Source organism: Bubalus bubalis, chromosome 12, assembly GCF_019923935.1.
Source record: "Bubalus bubalis isolate 160015118507 breed Murrah chromosome 12, NDDB_SH_1, whole genome shotgun sequence".
Taxonomy (NCBI): Eukaryota; Metazoa; Chordata; class Mammalia; order Artiodactyla; family Bovidae; genus Bubalus; species Bubalus bubalis.
The window spans coordinates 25,898,931-25,918,043 of NC_059168.1; the positions used below are offsets into that span (position 1 = coordinate 25,898,931).

General features: G+C 35.6%; 1 protein-coding gene across 2 annotated transcripts in view; it reads right to left on the reverse strand.

Annotated features, from left to right (window-relative positions):
• LRPPRC (leucine rich pentatricopeptide repeat containing) overlaps positions 1-19,113 on the reverse strand; it is a 101,140-nt gene that overhangs the window by 60,009 nt on the left and 22,018 nt on the right. For both annotated transcript variants that reach the window (XM_025260946.2, XM_025260948.2), the window contains 6 exons: positions 18,916-19,061; positions 18,556-18,661; positions 18,367-18,474; positions 10,921-11,039; positions 9,360-9,453; positions 6,132-6,198 (listed from right to left, as the gene is read on the reverse strand). In XM_025260946.2, the coding sequence (XP_025116731.2) occupies positions 6,132-6,198; positions 9,360-9,453; positions 10,921-11,039; positions 18,367-18,474; positions 18,556-18,661; positions 18,916-19,061 (640 nt within the window). The remainder of the gene's footprint in view (positions 1-6,131; positions 6,199-9,359; positions 9,454-10,920; positions 11,040-18,366; positions 18,475-18,555; positions 18,662-18,915; positions 19,062-19,113) is intronic.

Genomic DNA, 19,113 nt, shown 5'->3' on the forward strand with positions numbered 1-19,113 from the left:
GAAAGACTGATTCACTTATTTTGAACCCTCAAAATAAAGAGTGGTTTGGACACGAACCACCAAGAACCATCTCTAAAACTTGGGGTCCCAGTTTCATGGAGCAGGTATCTGCATGGTCTCAAAGGATCTGCCTGAGACTGCTTATTACTTGTAATGGTAAAGACAGTAACTACACAGTGGAGAAAGTGAACCAGTATCTTCACTGAGTGATCAAACTTAACATCACTAATGAGGTGCGGACGGACACATTTTCGATTTAATTTCCCTGAGAAAAACAGAACAACATTCCTGTGGTATTCCAGTCAGAAACGTAACAGGAAGTTAAACATGAGGAAGCATCATGAGGAACATTCTAGAAAATAACTGGCCTGTTTTCTCCAAATCTATTAGTGTCATAAAAAACAAAGGCTGAAGAACCGTCCCAGATTAGAGAAAAGTAAAGAGAAAAGATGACTAACATCTATTCCTTGACTGGATTCTGCATAGTGAGTGAAGTCGCTCAGTCGTATCCAACTCTTTGCAACCCCATGGACTGTAGCTTACCACGCGCCTCCGTCCATGGAATTTTCCAGGCAAGAGTACTGGAGTGGGTTGCCATTTCCTCCTCCAGGGGAATCATCCCAACCCAGGAATCGAACCCAGGTCTCCCGCATTGCAGGCAGATGCTTTACCATCTGAGCCATCAGGGGTTCTATATAGGAGGGAGGAAAATAAGGGCCCCTCCAAAAAAAGAGTGAAAATACTTGACAGAACTGGTACATGAGCTCTATTAGATAAAAATATTCCATCAACGGTAAATATCCTGAGTTTGTCAACTGTGATGTGGTTGTATAAGGGAATATCCTCGTTCTGTGGCATTGTGTGTATCTGTCATGTGCCTGCCTCTTTGTGACCCCATGAACTGTAGCCTGCCAGGCTCCTCTGTCCATGGGGTTCTCCAGGCAAGAATACTGGAGTGGGTTGCCATTTCCTTCTCCAGGGGATCGTCCCAACCTGGAGATCGAACCCATGTCTCTTCCATCTCCTGAACTGGCAGGTGGATTCTTTACCACTGAACCACCTGGTTGTGTAAGGGAATATCCTTGTTCTGTGGAATTATATACTGACATATTTAAAGATAAAGCATCATGACATATGCAACCTAAGCACAAACAGCTCCAAAAAATTAACATTTATGTGCGTGTGTGCGTGCGTGCGTGTGTGTAAATAAACAGAAAGTATAATGATAATTTCACAAAATGCTAAAAGTTAATAAATGGGGTATGTAAGAGATCTCTCTACTACGCTTATAATTTTCTATAAATCTGAAATTATCTCAGGAAAGCAAAAAAAACAGCTCACTCAAATTGTGACTGTTTAAAGGACAAACTATTTATAAAATTGGGTAACCAATGAATACTAGGTCTTAGACTATTTGTAAGCTTTGTAAACTTAATGTCTATAAGCTTTGTATATTTAATTCAAACACGGAATCTACTTTCAGAAGATTAGTTATGTGTTTTAATGATAATATTACAATGCAAATATAATCTATATAATTACTATAATTATGTATATACTTACATTGTAAAAATACCCACAAAACTTACAGACCTCTTAAAATCGGCACCCACAAAAATTCACAGGCCTCTTTAAACTTGAGATTCAGCAGTTTAGAGTGAACTGTTTTGGTACAGTGAGTTAATAAAGCACTTGTTTTTACTTTAAAAACATTCCAAAGGAACTACTGACACACGACAACTAGGATGGACCTGGGGGCATTATGCCACCTGGAAAAAGGCCAATCTCAATATATGATTTATGTAATTTTTTTTCCATTTATGTAACTTTTGCAAACTAAAATTATAAAAACTGAGAACAAATCAGTGGTTGTCACAGATTAAGGATGGTGAACAGAAGCTAAAGAGGCAGTGGCAGGGAGGTGGGGAATTTGTAGTGATGGCATAGTTCTGTATCTTCACTGCAGTAATGGCTACTCAAGTCTATGTATGCGATAAACTGTCAGAACTACACACATACATTGTACGAACGTAAAATTCCCAGTTTTGGTAATGCACTGTAGTTATGTAAGATGCAACCACTGGGGGAAAATGGGAGAGTGTATATAGGCCGTTTGTGTCTTATCCTTGCAATGTTCTGTGACTCTAAAATTATTTCAAAACAAAAAATAAAACTTGTTCCATGCCCTGCCAGAATCCTCTGCCTTATGATAAAATCATTCCTCCTACAAAAACACATTGAGAAAAAGTTTTTAAAAAGATGAACCTGTATTTGTAAGTGCAGAAAAATGTTTACAAAGCCCTGCTACATTGTACACATAATCTTTTTCATTATAGTTTATCACAGGACACTGAATATAGTTCCGTGTGCTTACAGTAGGACCTTACTGTTTATACAGTAGTTACAATCTGCTACTCCCAAACTCCTGATTTATTCCTCTCCCCCTTTTCCCCGTTGGTAAATCATAACACTCTTATGATAGATAGCGAAGAACTAAAGAGCCTCTTGATGAAAGTCAAAGAAGAGAGTGAAAAAATTTGCTTAAAGCTCAACATTCAGAAAACTAAGATCATGACATTTGGTCCCATCACTTCATGGCAAATAGATGGGGAAACAGTGCAAACAGTGGCAGACTTTATTTTGGGGGGCTCCAAAATCACTGCAGATGGTGGCTGCAGCCATGAAATTAAGACACTTGCTCCTTGGAAGGAAAGTTATGACCAACCTAGACAGCATATTAAAAAGCAGAGACATTACTTTGCCAACAAAGGTCCGTCTAGACAAGGCTATGGTTTTTCCAGTAATCATATACAGATGTGAGAGTTGGACTATAAGGAAAGCTGAGTGCTGAAGAATTGATACTTTTGAACAGTGGTGTTGGAAAAGACTCTTGAGAGTCCCTTGGATGGCAAGGAGATCAAACCAGTCCACCCTAAAGGAGATCAGTAGGAGATCAAACCAGTCCACCCTAAAGGAGATCAGTCCTGGGTATTCATTGGAAGGACTGATGATGAAGCTGAAACTCCAACACTTTTGCCACCTGATGTGAAGAGTTGACTCATTTGAAAAGACCTTGATGCTGGGAAAGATTGAGGGCAAGAGGAGAAGGGGACGACAGAGGTTGAGATGGCTGGATGGTATCACTGACTCAATGGACACGGGTTTGGGTGGACTCTGGGAGCTGGTGATGGACAGGGAGGCCTGGCGTGCTGCAGTTCATGGGGTCGCAAAGAGTCGGACACGACTCAGCGACTGAACTGAACTGAAGGGAAACATGGATGTGCATTTCCATATTGGAATGCAGTTTTTGCCAAATTCAGACTTAAATTGAAGAAAGTGGGGAAAACCACTAGACCATTCAGGTATGACCTAAATCAAATCCCTTATAGATTATACAGTGGAAGTGAGAAATAGATTTAAGGGACTAGATCTGATAGACAAGAGTGTCTAATGAACTATAGATGGAGGTTCATGACATTATACAGCAGACAGGGATCAAGACCATCCCAATGGAAAAGAAATGCAAAAAAGCAAAATGGCTGTCCAGGGAGGCCTTACAAATAGCTGTGAAAAGAAGAGAAGCAAAAGGCAAAGGAGAAAAGGAAAGATACAAGCATCTGACTGCAGAGTTCCAAAGCATAGCAAGAAGAGATAAGAAAGCCTTCCTCAGCAATCAATGCAAAGAAATAGAGGAAAACAACAGAATGGGAAAGACTAGGAATCTCTTCAAGAAAATCAGAGATACCAAGGGAACATTTCATGCAAAAATGGGCTTGATAAAGGACAGAAATGGTATGAACCTAACAGAAGCAGAAGAGGTGGCAAGAATACACAGAAGAACTGTACAAAAAAGAGCCTCATGACCCAGATAATCATGATGGTGCGATCACTGACCTAGAGCCAGACATCCTGGAATGTGAAGTCAAGAGGGCCTTAGAAAGCATCACTACGAACAAAGCTAGTGGAGGTGATGGAATTCCAGTGGAGCTATTTCAAATCCTGAAAGATGATGTTTCCCACAGGACTAGGTAAAATGACTAGGATATCTCACTTAATGTTCTGTAATTTACTACATTTCTGTTAAATATGAATAATTATTTCTGGTAAAGTGTAACTCTTAAGTAACTTTAAGTGAGTCTCTTATGTGCTAATCCTTAAGGAGCTGCAGGGCTCTACTGGTGATATCTATCAGTTCTGTTTTCAGAACAGCCTTCAGTCAGTCAATTCTAAAGTTGCTGGATTCTTAGAACTCACACATGGACTGGAATAGTTCACATTTCCAATAATCTCAAAACACATGGGCTAGCAGATAAAGTATCAGGACCAGGGAGAGCTACCTTAATAGCAGGGCTCAACTAATTTAGTGGGAATAATACTAGACTAAAAGCTGCTCAAGTCCTACCTATGAAGCATAGAATCCAAGAGATGTGGGTTGGATCTCTGGGTTAGAAGATCCTCAGGAGGAAGAAACAGCAACCCACACCAGTATTTTTGCCTGGAAAATGTCATGAATAGAGCAGCCGAATGGGCTACAGTCCGTGGGGTCAAAAAGGGTATGACACTACAGAGCACACACACACAAACACACACAAAGCATAGAAGCATGCACTAAGAAAACTTGTTTCAAGTAATTTAATTCAAGAATATCTCAGAACAAAGCTCAGAAATATTTAGAGGAATAAAAAAAAAAAAAATTCCACATTCCCCACCATAAAATTCACAACTAGCATCCAGTCAGAAATTGTAAGCAAGCACAAATGTATGATGCATAGTAAGAACAAAACTTATTTAACAAAATTAGGAGGCAAGGACAGCAAAACATCTGTCATTAATATCTCCATACACAGAAGGAAGAAAGAAGCATGAGCATATTAAGGACACACAGCATATATTTTAAAAATAAAAAACCCCAAATGAAAAATATAATGTCTGAGATTCAAATACATTCTAGATGTATCTTTGCCTTAGCCAAAGCTCTGCACAGTACAAGTTATTCTACTTTCTTCAGAATAAAAGACAAGCTCCTTCATGTTTTTTAAAATATTTTAATCTGATCCTAATCAATGTCTCCAATCTCAACAATAAATACTTGCTGAATAAAAGGGAATGCTCAAAAACAGAGGCAGAAACACAGAATAAATAAGGCCTCAGTAATTGATTCAACAGTGTTGATTATGTGCCAGGTTAATATCTATGTGCTGAACATAGGGCAATAAACCAAACATGGAGCTTATGTCCTAATAATCAAAACAGCTGTCACAAAATCTTTTGTCACAAAATAAGAGCAAAAAATAAAAAATAAAAAAATATAGCATGTCCTTATTTAGAGGCTTTCATTTTTCCAAACTACAATGACTTTGGTTATCTAACTTCCCAGCCCACCACAAACCAGAAGCAACCTACATGTCCATCGACAGATGAATGGATAAAGATGTGGTACGCGTCTATACACACACATGCATACAATGAAATATTACTTAGCCACTAAACAGAATGAAACATTGCCATTTGCGGCAACATGGATGGACCTGGAGATTATACTAAGTGAAGTTAAGTCAGAGAGAGAAAAACAAGTATCATATGATCTTGTGAAATGTAAAAAAAAAAAAAAAAAAAGATACAAATGAACTTATTTACAAAACAGAAACAGACTCACAGAGAATGAATGTATGGTTGGTTACCAGCAGGGGAGAGGGGAGGGAGAAATAGATTGGGAGTTTGAGAATGATATGTACAAACCGCTATATTTAAAATAAATAACCAACAAAGACCTAAAAGTCACCTTGTAATTAAATGTTCAAAGCATAAATCAAATATACATGCAAATTTGTCTATACCTCCTACTTGCCATTTTCAGAGTGCTTTCTTTTTTGAAACAAAACCTTTACCTGATCAGTATGCATTTCTAGGAAATGTCTGATATAAAAGGCAGTTTAAACTCAATTCAACTACTTAGTAAGAATAAAACAGATCCAAACAAGCAAACAAACAAAAAACAGATAAGGTTATTTCAAGTAACTAATATATTGCAAGATAAGAGTTATCTGTTTCTTTCCTCGAATAGTAGGTAAAAAAGACAGAGGAAATCAAGTCCATATTTAGACAAAGATCATATAAGATAATCATCTTACCTCCTAAAGCCTAGAATGAGGCTGCCTCTCAATGAAGCAAATGAGAAAGGTAATGTATTTGATTCCACTGCAAAAGAAAATTATCATAAAATTCCAAAACTTGCATTATCAACATATTTGGAAATACATTTATACCAATATCTTTCAGTTTTCATTTGGGAAGTATTATTTTAAAAATGGAAAAATTTTGATACAAAGTTAATTAGAAAATTACAATAATACATATTGGCAATATAAGCTATCTTTTTAAAATATTTTACTTCATTTACATAAATCAATACAACTAATGAATTTATAAATATTCTTCTGTATAACTACATTAACTAATCTAACAGCGTACTCAAAGTCAGCCTGGTACATACACCAAGGCTGTATGTTATCGGACAACATGGCACTATGAAGGGAGAGAGTGTAACTACCTTTTAAAAACAGAAGATGCAGCGGGGAGGGGAAGCTCTTTCCTGAGAGTTGTGTAGGATTATGTTGAACCATTCACATTTCTTCATTCTACTTTTCACTATGATCTATAATCTGCATTCATGCAAGAGTGACAACCTAAAGTCATAATAATCTCTTGATCTCTGTTAAATAACCGATTTATATTGATCTTTCACTTTTCTGATGATTTTATTTCCTCTACTATTCATTTTGGCATTTAACAGGCATGTTTCAGTGAAACCTTGCATGTTTCAATGCTGACAGTCTAAGCCTAATTTGCCTTAGTTTAAGAATCAGGGTTTAATGCGTAAGACCTGACGCCCCACATAACCCTTGTCATAACAAGCATGGGACAGAATCATGGCGAGCATCTCCTGAAGTTATTTTATATAAAATAAATATATAAAATGGTGCCATGTTATAAGTACTTGTTTTCATCCTTTCAGTACATATGTAAAGTGGCTACAAAAGATTCAAGAGGGACAGAATTATAACAGGTAGGAACCCACTGTGGAGGCAAATTCTGAAGACAGAATTAATAGTTTAGATACCTGGTTAAGATTTTTTAAAAATTCATGGGGAAAGTCACCATAAGTTTTAATATTATTTGTTCATCTCTCTAAATATGAAAAAAAAGTTAACCTATACACATAAGGAGAATTACTTGAGACCAACTGTCAGATCCCTTGAACACGAAGCCCAAGTTTCTCAGTGGTTTCGTGTGACATTAACTCTAAAACCTGTCTCTGAAATGACCTGAATTTAGTTGCTCCAGAAATTTGAAAGTGGATGCACCACATGCTTTTGGGTAACCTTGAATTTCGCTTGATCACGTTAATTTCCATGCCTACAAATTCAAATGGAGAAATGGTTCTCACTATTCCACAAACTTGATCAAGATTAGCTATTTCATAAATCAGGGGGTTGGAATATACAGCATGGTGACTACAGTTGGTAATACCGTATTTCGTATGTGAAAGGTGCTAAGAGAAGCTCTTCAGTCTTCATCATAAGAAAAAAAAATTTCATAACCATGTATGGGGATGGATGTTAACTAGACTCATTCTGGTGATCACTTTCCAATACATACAAATATTGAATTACTATATTATATGCCTGAAACTAATATTTTATGTCAATTACACCTCAATTAATAAAAAAAAGACAATCCATTTACTTTTCGCTACTACTTGCCATTCCTTATAGTAACCAAAAGTGCCTCTCTACAAGCAGCCTACAGCAAATACCAGCAATTACAGAACTAACTGCTCTTCAAAGACCTGTAATTCAAGGGAAAGGGAGGACACTGATGGGAGTGAGCTGAAATCCTCTGTAGTCTTTAAGTTTATGGCAATTTTCTTTTTCACATTTAATAAACAACCTCTTGAAAACTTATTTCTAAACTATTCAAATTAGTATTTTACAGAATATTATCAAGCTTTTATTAATTAAAAAGGTCACCAGAAACATTTCAGCCAGCTGGAAGACTGCTGACAGAAAGCATCTAGTTTCCGTAGCAACAAACAAGTCTGAAAAAAATCAAGAGGTTGACAATGAAGTGGAATGGATGGTATGATAAAGGGAAAGGCGTCTCTTGTATTCACCTTATGTGCCCAGATTCCTGTTAATGATTCCCTGTTTTCAACTTGTCAGTATGAAAAATCTATATATTATACAGAGTGGAAGGCAAAATCAATACACTCGGATAACAGCCTGCATTAATACCCAACCTTACACTCAAATAACTACACCTCTAACAATCACCATTTTTCATACTGACATTTCACCTTTCCCTTTACAATAATACAATAAAATAAAATAAATCCAATTTGGGCATATTTTGAATTAGAGGCTCTTTTTTAAATAATGTAGACACAGGTAATATGTACCAACAATCTGGTTTTCACAAAGCTTCCATTTATACAGTTTGAATACATGTTAATCAAAGCTTAGCTTTTAACATTTTAGAGGGCTGGATATTGATGTTTGCATGTTTGTTTTTAAATGGTGTCTCTTCACAAGACCTGAAACTCTGTCAAGTTAATGCCATAGATAATGTTAAAATTTTTTAATTAAAAAATGTCTAATTTATTAAAATTAAAATGTCTGATAGTAAAAAAAAATAATAATAATAAGGTTAAAGTTAGATGATCTTGGTCTGACTCAGTCACCAACTTTGGCCAAACCATTTAACCTCTCTAAGCCTCTCTTCATCTGCCACTGGATGAATTTTATTAATATGTGATAAACACTGTAAAGCACCCTACCATTTATAAGTGTTTAGTAAACATTTGCTGTGTTTCATTAATGAGGCCTGGGGAGCTGGCTTCACGTAACTGAGGGCCATAATAAGCATTAGTTTAGAAAACACTTTCAAAAACCACATCTCAGAGGATTTTCACAACTCCCACAAGGTAGAGAGACAGGCAATACAATCCCATTTCATGAAATTGAAACAAAAGAATGGTAGAGAGATTTGTTTCTGATCCCATAATCAGCAGTTCATTATAAATAAGATCCAAGCCTTTCAGGTCCCCATTCCAACCTAACACCATGTTACTTCCAAGGTTCTTTAAATTTTAAAACTACTTCCCAATTATTTATAAATTTCAATTCATAAACCGTCTTATCAGGATAATTTTTAAAAAAACTTATAAGAACTTCCTCCCTTTCATGGAAATTACTTTGAACTACCCAAGGCAGGGAGTGAGGGCATGGACTACCCTGTATGTTCTCAAAAGTCACGGAAATTAACACCCGCCAAGTTTACTACTTATGTTGCATACTTACGAAATGATAAAATATAATCTAAGTTTCCATTTACTGCTTTACTTCTCAATTCAGCTTGAGAAAACACATTATCATCATGTGGACATCCATTTTCCTAGGGATAAAGCATATTTCAATGATAATATACCTCAGCTAAAAATATTGAAATTTCCTGTTTTCCCATTTCTTTATATCAGAAACTCTAATGATCTTTTATTTTAAAAGATCATTTTCTAAAATACAAATAAACTGAAAAACCAAACTTTAGCAAAAGCTATGAGATGGAGTTTCAACATCCTAAATTAAATGTTTATCTTTAAATTTATATAATCTGTTACTATTAGAGTGCCTTCCTTCTAGGGAGTTTACTACTGAAGACATTAGAACTACTCTCTCATTTACAACAATGTACTAATCCAAAACAAAGAATGTATTGATCCAAGATGATATTTTAAGGCATATAATGAGGTACAGGTCAAATTTATTTTTATTTAACTCCAAATGGGTAATTACTTGTCTCAATATCATATTTAATAATTTAAGTAAATGAGCTGAAATTCAGCTGAACATATTTACTGAACCACTTTATAATAACAGCACCATATTAAAAATCAACTAACCAATAATAAGAAATAAAGATAAATTATGGTACATCTATACAAGATGACATTCAATCATAAAAAATAATTTGTGGAATTACATACTATAATGTAAAGGTGCCAAGTGAGAAGAGTAGGTTTTGGGGAAATATGTGGGGAAACTACCTTTTTAAGTGCATTTTTTAACAGTTAAATATGGATAGCACAGTCTCAAAATACACTGTTAAGGATTCAGGGAAGAAAGCTAAAAACACTCAAGACATAAACTATCTTTAAGAGGACTGTAATTATGAAATGATTTAAAAGAAAAGACACGCTAACAATATAGAAAAATAAAGGCATTATGTGAATAACCACCTAAGCAACAGGTCTTCTGAGCAAAATATTACTTCTTGAAGTATGTGTACTCTACAGGGTTGTTCCTAATTGCCTTGTTCCTAAGTGCTTTATTCTGAAAATCAAAGTGCAACCATTTGCCGAGCCAGTGCACTATCCAAGTCAATTCTTCACAGGCCCTTTTATAAATGTCTTGCTTATTCTGGTGGGGACAGGAAGTATCTGGTAGGAAAATAAAGCTTTGGGGTCAAACAAAAAATCATTCAAAAAAAAAAACTGGAATAGTAAATTTATTAAGAGTTTATTATGAAAATTCATAGAGAAGTAAAAGTACTACTCAAAACATAGGTACAGTTACATTGTAGAGTGGGGTTAGAGTGAAATTGTTTTATTTAAATTTTGTATGATATTGGCACGTTCTCTCTTCAACACAAGACAAATGTTACTTTCCCTTTTAAAGTTTTTTTAAAGTTTAACAACTTTACAGGTGTTACACTCACCAATATTTTTTACAAAGCTTTAGAAAGTTATATACCAACATAACCATTTTAGTACTCAGCTCAGTGACTTTTTCCTTGGTTACCACAAAACACTAGGGAGGGAAGATGCTCTCTTCAATTATGAAATTAAAGCCACACTGTGCTCACCTGCAAAACAGCACGAACTGACTTGATACTATCAAAGCACGGAAACACGTAATTAACGTATGTCTCCTGATCAGGAGTTACTCCTATTTCATGCATTCCTTTGAGGACTTCCACTATACCTGTAAGATCAAATTAAAGAACACAGAGATGAAGAACTTAGAATACATTAACAAAAGATCAAAAGTTCAGTTCATCTATTTGAATTGTAATGTAGGAAAAGTACTCAGCATTTTGTTTGTCTGAAAGAGAAAGAACAAAACTGGGTGATAAGATGCTAAATGAAAAAAATTAAACTGCTCCTTCCTTCATCTCTCCCTATTAATTCAGAAGTAAACAGTAAGGAAATACTCCAGAATTTATAAGAAAAATGAAAACAATTAAGCCAGATGCTTAATAATTTCCAGTATCCCAACTGAACAGAGATCATAAAACATCACTGCTATCACACAGCATTGATGGATCTACAAAATAAAACTTGACATGAATAAATATCAGAGACAAGGCATTAGAGGAGTGGGGTGAGAAGAGATCTGTTCAAGACAAAAGTTTTTAAGTTAAGCACTTATGTAAAGAATTCCTTGTGAATTCTTATTAATAACTACCCTGTGAATTCTTATTTAATAACACAAGAAAGAATAATTGATTCTAATGAGCTAGTCTCATTGTATTTTACACTGTAAAAGTCTAGTAAATTGTCCATTCTTTCATTTCCCCCATTCATAAAAACATCTTTTATTAACTTCTCAAAAAGACAGTTCATGTTTTCCAAAGCTATGGTTAGCTTCAAAAAGTACAAACAGATTTCTTTAAATTAGACAATTCTAGAATATTGTCAAACTGCTCAGGTGCTACCTACTTTGACAGAAGCAATAGTTTAAGAAAGACCTCATTTGTTTTTCTCTTTAGAATTTACTTCTTTAGCTTCATTACTTTCACATTGTTAAAACTTCTCCTAAAAAAATCCCTGTTTTTGATTTATGGTATTATCTACATAAAAACTGTATCTCTTTAAGTTTCTTATGTAATAAATTCTAGTACCAAAACTTGACTATAAATTCTCACTGAATACAGAATTGCATATAGAGACAAGTCTGACTACATTATGAATATTGCACATTTTTTAGATAAAATTCAGATTATGGTTCAAAACCTTTTAAACAGTTCATTATATTTAAAATTACCCAGTATTTTCAAAACCTTAATTAGATGAATTTTTCAAGATGTAAAAACAACACAGAAAAAAAACCCCAAAAGACAAAGCATGTGCTTACATATAGATTAAAGAGAACATGCATGTCAAGTTGGTCCATACAGCACACACAAGCCTAAACAATAATTGCAAGAAAAATCTGAAGCTATTCCTCCAACAACTCCTGGGAATTAGTACTAACAACCTTTATATCTATCATAAAAATGGCAAGTCACACTGGGCTCTTCTTCATACGCAAAAATTACTAAGCACCTGGCACAGTACATAGCTGCTTTACAATTACCAGTAATAGACCTGTGCTAATCTAATGTCCTCAAAGTATCTTCTGGCCAGTAATGACTGCTTTCATGACCACGGTTTAAAGTAAATTTCTAAATTTCAGGTACGACATTACAGTGAAGTGACAAAACAAAAGCAAGGTTTGCAGTTTAAAGAGACTTAGCTTTCAACTCTGGTTCTGGCACTTAATGGCAGAGTGAGTGTGAGTAACTCCACTTTCAGTTCAGTTCAGTTCAGTTGCTCAGTCGTGTCTGACTCTTTGCAACCCCATGAATCACAGCACTCCAGGCCTCCCTGTCCATCACCAACTCCCAGAGTTCACCCAAACTCATGTCCACTAAGTTGGTGATGCCATCCAGCCACCTCATCTCTGTGGTCCACTTCTCCTGACCCCAATCCCTCCCAGCATCAGAGTCTTTTCCAGTGAGTCAACTCTTCGCATGAGGTGGCCAAAGTAGTGGAGTTTCAGCTTCAGCATCAGTCCTTCCAATGAACACCTAGGACTGATCTCCTTTAGGATGGACTGGTTGGATCTCCTTGCAGTCCAAGGCACTCTCAAGAGTCTTCTCCAACACCACAGTTCAAAAGCATCAATTCTTTAGAGCTCAGCTTTCTTCACAGTCCAACTCTCACATCCATACATGACCACTGGAAAAACCATAGCCTTGACTAGATGGACCTTTGTTGGCAAAGTAATGCCTCTGCTTTTGAATATGCTGTCTACGTTGGTCATAACTTTCCTTCCAAGGAGTAAGCGTCTTTTAATTTCATGGCTGCAATCACCATCTGCAGTGATTTTGGAACCCAAAAAATAAAGTCTGCCACTGTTTCCACTGTTTTCCCATCGATTTCCGAAGAAGTGATGGGACCAGATGCCATGATCTTGGTTTTCTATTTCTGCTTTATTGACTATGCCAAAGCCTTTGACTGTGTGGACCACAATAAACTGTGGAAAATTCTGAAAGAGATGGGAATACCAGACCACATGACCTGCCTCTTAAGAAATCTGTATGCAGGTCAGGAAGCAACAGTTAGAACTGGACATGGAACAACAGACTGGTTCCAAATAGGAAAAGGAGTACGTCAAGGCTGTATATTGTCACCCTGCTTATTTAACTTCTATGCAGAGTACATCATGAGAAATGCTGGGCTGGAAGAAGCACAAGCTGGAATCAAGAGTGCTGGGAGAAATATCAATAACCTCAGATATGCAGATGATACCATCCTTATGGCAGAAAGTGAAGAGGAACTAAAAACCCTCTTGATGAAAGTCAAAGAGGAGAGTGAGAAAGTTGGCTTAAAGCTCAACATTCAGAAAAACTCCACTTTACTGGGCCATAATTTCTTAGCTTACACACTAGAAATGGCAATATACCCAAACCTTCTAGACATTTTAACACATAACAACAATTTAACATGTAACATTTGACTTGATCCTTCTACCCACCATCCATGTAATAAGGCAATACATCAAGGCACTCAATAAACAGAACAATTTTCTGACCTGTAAGAGTCCGTGCCTATTAAATGGATGGAAGGAAAGTATCAAAACTGCAAATATTACCCACAGGTATGGAACAAATTCCTGTGGTCTAGGCCTACAGGAAGATGGAGGACATCTGAAAAAAACATACTGAACAAAAAGAATCCCAGTATTGCAACTCAGTTTAAACTGATCAGTATATAAAGTTTATATTAAGAAGGCTTTCATCTCAGCCTACTCAGGGGAAGAGTATAGATTTCTCTACTTAAATAAAGTTGGAAATGCCTCCAGGAGTCCAATAATCTTTATTTTAACAAAAGTTAAGTAAGCATTTTCTTCAATGTCAAAGACATGTCCTAAAATAGAAACACTGTTTACTAACTGCAGGCAGGTGCTTGAAACACTACAAAAAAAGAAAAACCTACACTCTCCCCTCCAATCAGAAGGACCTAAGATCAAGTCCTTTTGGACTCAGGAATGATGATAAAGCTCCATATTTACTTCTCAGGGTGCTCACTAAAACTAAAATCTGTGTGAAACCCTAAAAATACTAAACAAATGTTAATAGTAACAACAACTAAAATTTTTTCGCTGTCTTAAAATACTCTAAAATAGCATAAAATAATTGTTTCATTTTCTTGCAAACAGGTCAACAAACTGACTACAGACCGAAGAGTCCTATACAAACACTTCTCATCATCAATGCCTCAAATATATTTTAATCTCTTAATTCTTCAATCTTCTAATAATGCTCTTCAGGTCAGGAAGAGTGCATTCTGCCTGTTGAGATGACCTGCATTGGTAGCATTTTTAACTTATGTATCTTTCCAACTGAAACTAAGGCAGTTTTATGAAAACCTGGATTCCCATCATTGCTCAGATGAGTTCAGTCAAGGATATTCACTTCAGTCACTATAGTCGGACAGGAAGATGCAAACACTTCTCAGTAAGAAAGAAAGGTGACTGATCTGACACACCTACATGTATCTTCCTCAAAAATACAATCCACATTTTAAAAAAATATTCATGTATTAACTTAGATAAACAAGGATCCCAAACCTCTGTGAACTTAGAAAATCTAAACCATCTAGTAAACAACATTTCAAATGTAAGCACAATAAAGTTTATGAATCGAAAGGACAGTCTCCATTCAAAAGTTTTAAAGGAATTAAAGTACTTCAAACTACTGGGAAAGATACATGGGTTTTCTGAACAAATCCCACTGACTAGGGTTGTTTATGCCACATGATTTTAGACTCTACCCAGAGAACTCACTTTACAAGGAGGGAATTTCTTATTTTTTAAAAAGTATCCCCTAAAATAAGGATTCTTTTTTATTCTACTTGTTTGACTTAGTATGAACAGAATGCCAGATTTCTAATTTATATCCACTGAAAACTTTGATACAGTTCCATGTATTTTGACATCAAGTATTACTGCTCAAAGTCTAGAAAATTTATTACCTTAGTGATCTTTAAAAACAAAAAAACTGAACGAGGCCTGAAGCTTCTAATCCAATTCTTAGAATATAGAGAAAATACTATGTTTTTAAAAAAAGAAAAAAAAAAAAAAAAAACAGGAAATTAATGTGTGATATAGTATTGTTAACTAAAGTACAGATTTTGCTCAAATTAAAAAAAAAAACTTATTGTAAGCCATTTGGGGAAAAAAAGTAAACTGCTTCCAATGAAACCAGACATAGATGCATCTCCATTTGTTTGTTTAGATTTTCAACAGAAAGCATTTTACTAAGAAAAATAAAAAGTACCTCCTACTCAACCATTTTACTCAACTGGTATTTAGGCTTTCATACCAGCCTTTCCTTTCATATTTTACCTTTTATATGCTTATTTTCAGGTTTCTAAAAATATACCAAGGCATGTAGATCCTTAATCATCCCGCATTATTTCCTCTCACTTGGGCCAGTCCACTAAAATTCTAAGAGAGGATTTTTCTATTTGCGCCACAGAGAAACGCCAGCAAGATAAGCCATGAGGAAGTCGCTGTAAGAATCTTTTTTAGAGCTTGGTGATGGCCAAATTTGCAGCCAGAAAAATTCTATTCAATAAACGTGTGATCATGCTACAGTTGAAAACTTGGTTCAGTTTTATCTGAGCTCTGAATACCTTTCTTTGATTTCCTAAATAGTTTTATTTTTTCCTTATGAAAAATACTCCTCTACATCCTCCATCTCTGTAGCCATTACTTTCTTCTATTTATTTCTACCAGTTCACATATGACATTCCCCAAAAGATAAAGTCACTGCACTATTAAGAATGTTACTTCTTTATCTTACAGGGTGCTGGAGAATTGATGCTTTTCAACTGTGGTGCTGGAGAAGACTCTTGAGAGTCCTTTGGACTGCAAGGAGATCAAACTAGTCAATCCTAAAAGAAATCAGTCCTGAATATTCATTGGAGGAACTAAAGCTCCAATACTTTGGCCAACTGATGCAAAGAACTGACTCTCAAGACCCTGATGTTGGGAAAGATTGAGGGCAGGAGGAGAAGGGGACAACGGAGGTTGAGACGGTTGGATGGCATCACCGACTTGATGGACGTGAGTCTGAGCAAGATCCAGGAGTTGGTGATGGACTGGGAAGCCTGGCGTGCTGTGGTCCATGGGGTCGCAAAGAGTTGGACCCGATTGAGAGACTGAATTGAACGAAACTATATAAAATATATACAGTTATTGACCTGTTACATGAAGAAAAGTCTGCAGAACACATACTTTATTTTCAGGACTACTTGCAAGGGAGAAATGAGTTTTTAAAAACTGTAAACCAGCTGACAATCTCTTGTACTCTCAGGCTAACTTCCTCAGTTTTCCTATTTTTCCAGTTAAAAATCTTCATTGACTAAAATAACTTGGTACCACTTTTTAAAAATGTCCTTAATTCAAAAATCAATACCTAATTTTTAACCAACAGCTAAGAATTTTTAGAAAACAAATACAGTGTATTTACCAATGTCTAAATATGGAGTTGTTAAGGTATTAACAATGAGTATTTAAAACAGGAGGACAGAAACTGTGTTCTAATCCAAGCACCACTGACAACTACATGTAGAACCTAAGACCATTCACTGACTCTCTGGGCTCTCAGTTCCTTCATTAATATAATGGGAGCTTTCAAAAAGGTACCTTTGATCCTAAGAGTCTAAGAAAAGAGGGTCGGGAGATAAGAGTCCACTTTTCTACTAGCCTGAGATACAACTATGGAAAGAAATTACCTAAATTCTTCTTTCATGTTTACTAAGTAGTAAAATGAAGTAAACAATTCAAGTCTACATACTGTGATAAGTTGAGGAAAAAAAATTGACCTGATGAACAAACAAAGGTTTCAACGGGAGTACTCAAAGTATTTTCATTATCTGTGTACAGTGGGCAATACTAATATGCCCAAGGATTTTCATGGAATGATGTAGATTTCCTGTGGTTCAAAAATACTAGGTTAAAGGTTACCTCTTGAAGCTTTCAGAACTGGAGGATACGCAAGAGTTAATCAACTAACATATTGTTTTCCCCAAGATTTTTCTAAAAAGGATTTAGATACTTTTAGAGCCAGAAACAATTAGGGAAGACTTGTTTCACTATTTCCTTTAAACCAGAAGACAGCTATATACTTAAAACAAAATTGCAATATCAAAGTCTGCTAAAAGCACTTTTTTGTTGTTTGTGCACTTTGTTTGTCACCCAATGTCATACTAACAACCCTGCATCTCATTCTAAAGCACATTATACAGCAAGATAAAATGAAAAAGACCATTTTTTGTTTCCCCAAGGGGGAAGTACTTCTGTTAAAAGCATCTTTTTATGAGACTACTCTTTCTGAATTACCAATAATGCAAACCAAGGAATTAGATACTGTGCTCTAAAATTTAATATTTGTTCAATTCTTATTCATATCCTATAGACATCCCATGTGTACAGGGAAAAGTATGCTAAATGCTTAAACGTACTTAAGAACCTGAAAGATTGAACATTTCTGTCCTTCAATCAGTAGGCTGTCAGGCCATGAGCACTTATTTTACAATAAAAGTTCTCTTGCCTTTCCTATTATTGTAACAGCTCAGTAAAGGAAAAATAGACTGGTCCAGGAAGAAAACGGTCTGGTTGTACAGTATATAACGTTGACTTTAATAAGGCTAGATAAACTAATTTCAAACACTATATGTATGTAAAACCAAGAACTAAAGCGTTTTTTGAAGAACTTAAAAATGATAAGCTATTTAAAGCCACAATCACAAGTTTGAATACCAAGATTAGAGATGAAATAAGAAATGAAATTAAGATGAAAGAAATCCATTATGTTTGTCTTTTAAGCTTTTACCTAATACTTTACCATGACTTAAACCAATTCTATTTCCTCATAAGGTTTAATAAGTATGTTTCCTCAAATAATTCAATTAAATGTGTACAGAAACTGTTATACTGGATATCTGAACCACTATATCTGTAAAAGGTGAAACCAAACCTTGAACATTTTTCTCCTTCTGATATCCAACTAGCAACGGCCAAAAATAATGAGTTCTAATAGGAAAACCTTCGTCCTTCAAAGCCTTCATCAGCACTTTTGCCAAATCTGAAAAAGATACCATAAAATATATCAAAGCTACCTCAGCAAAACTTGCTTATGTGAGTTCTAATTTTGAGAATATAGTACCGAATTTTTGAGCCACTAAAGCACACTGGAGCGTGAACTGCAAAGGCAACGTGTGCAGCTGGGCTTCCTTCAGCTTCTTACAGTAGTCTCTAAGCTGCTCTGGAGGCTGGAAAAGAAAGGCACTACGCGTCAGTTCAATCTGCAAATACCCTACCATTTGACCTTCTGCTTTTGAGACAAAAGAAAAGTGTGAACCCCTCATCCTCTTTCTGCCCAAAACTCTTCCAACACAAAAACAAAGCTTTCTTACTATTTATATTAATAGTTGATCTAGTCTCATAATATGTTCTTCTATTTTAAACAATCTTATTTCGCTGCCGATTACACTGTCTACAAAGTAAAAATGGACTATTTGAATACCGTATTCATAGTCACACAGTGTCGTAAAAAGAAACTGCCAAAGTCATTCAGACTGCTTTCCCTTGATATAGGACATGCTAATAAAATCTGCAATGCCGTATCTTCCAATTTTTCAGTGACTAAAAGCAAAATGAGGTTCATTGTATCTGGAAAAAAACAAAGACATCTTTTGTTACTGATTTAAACAAAATCTGTTAC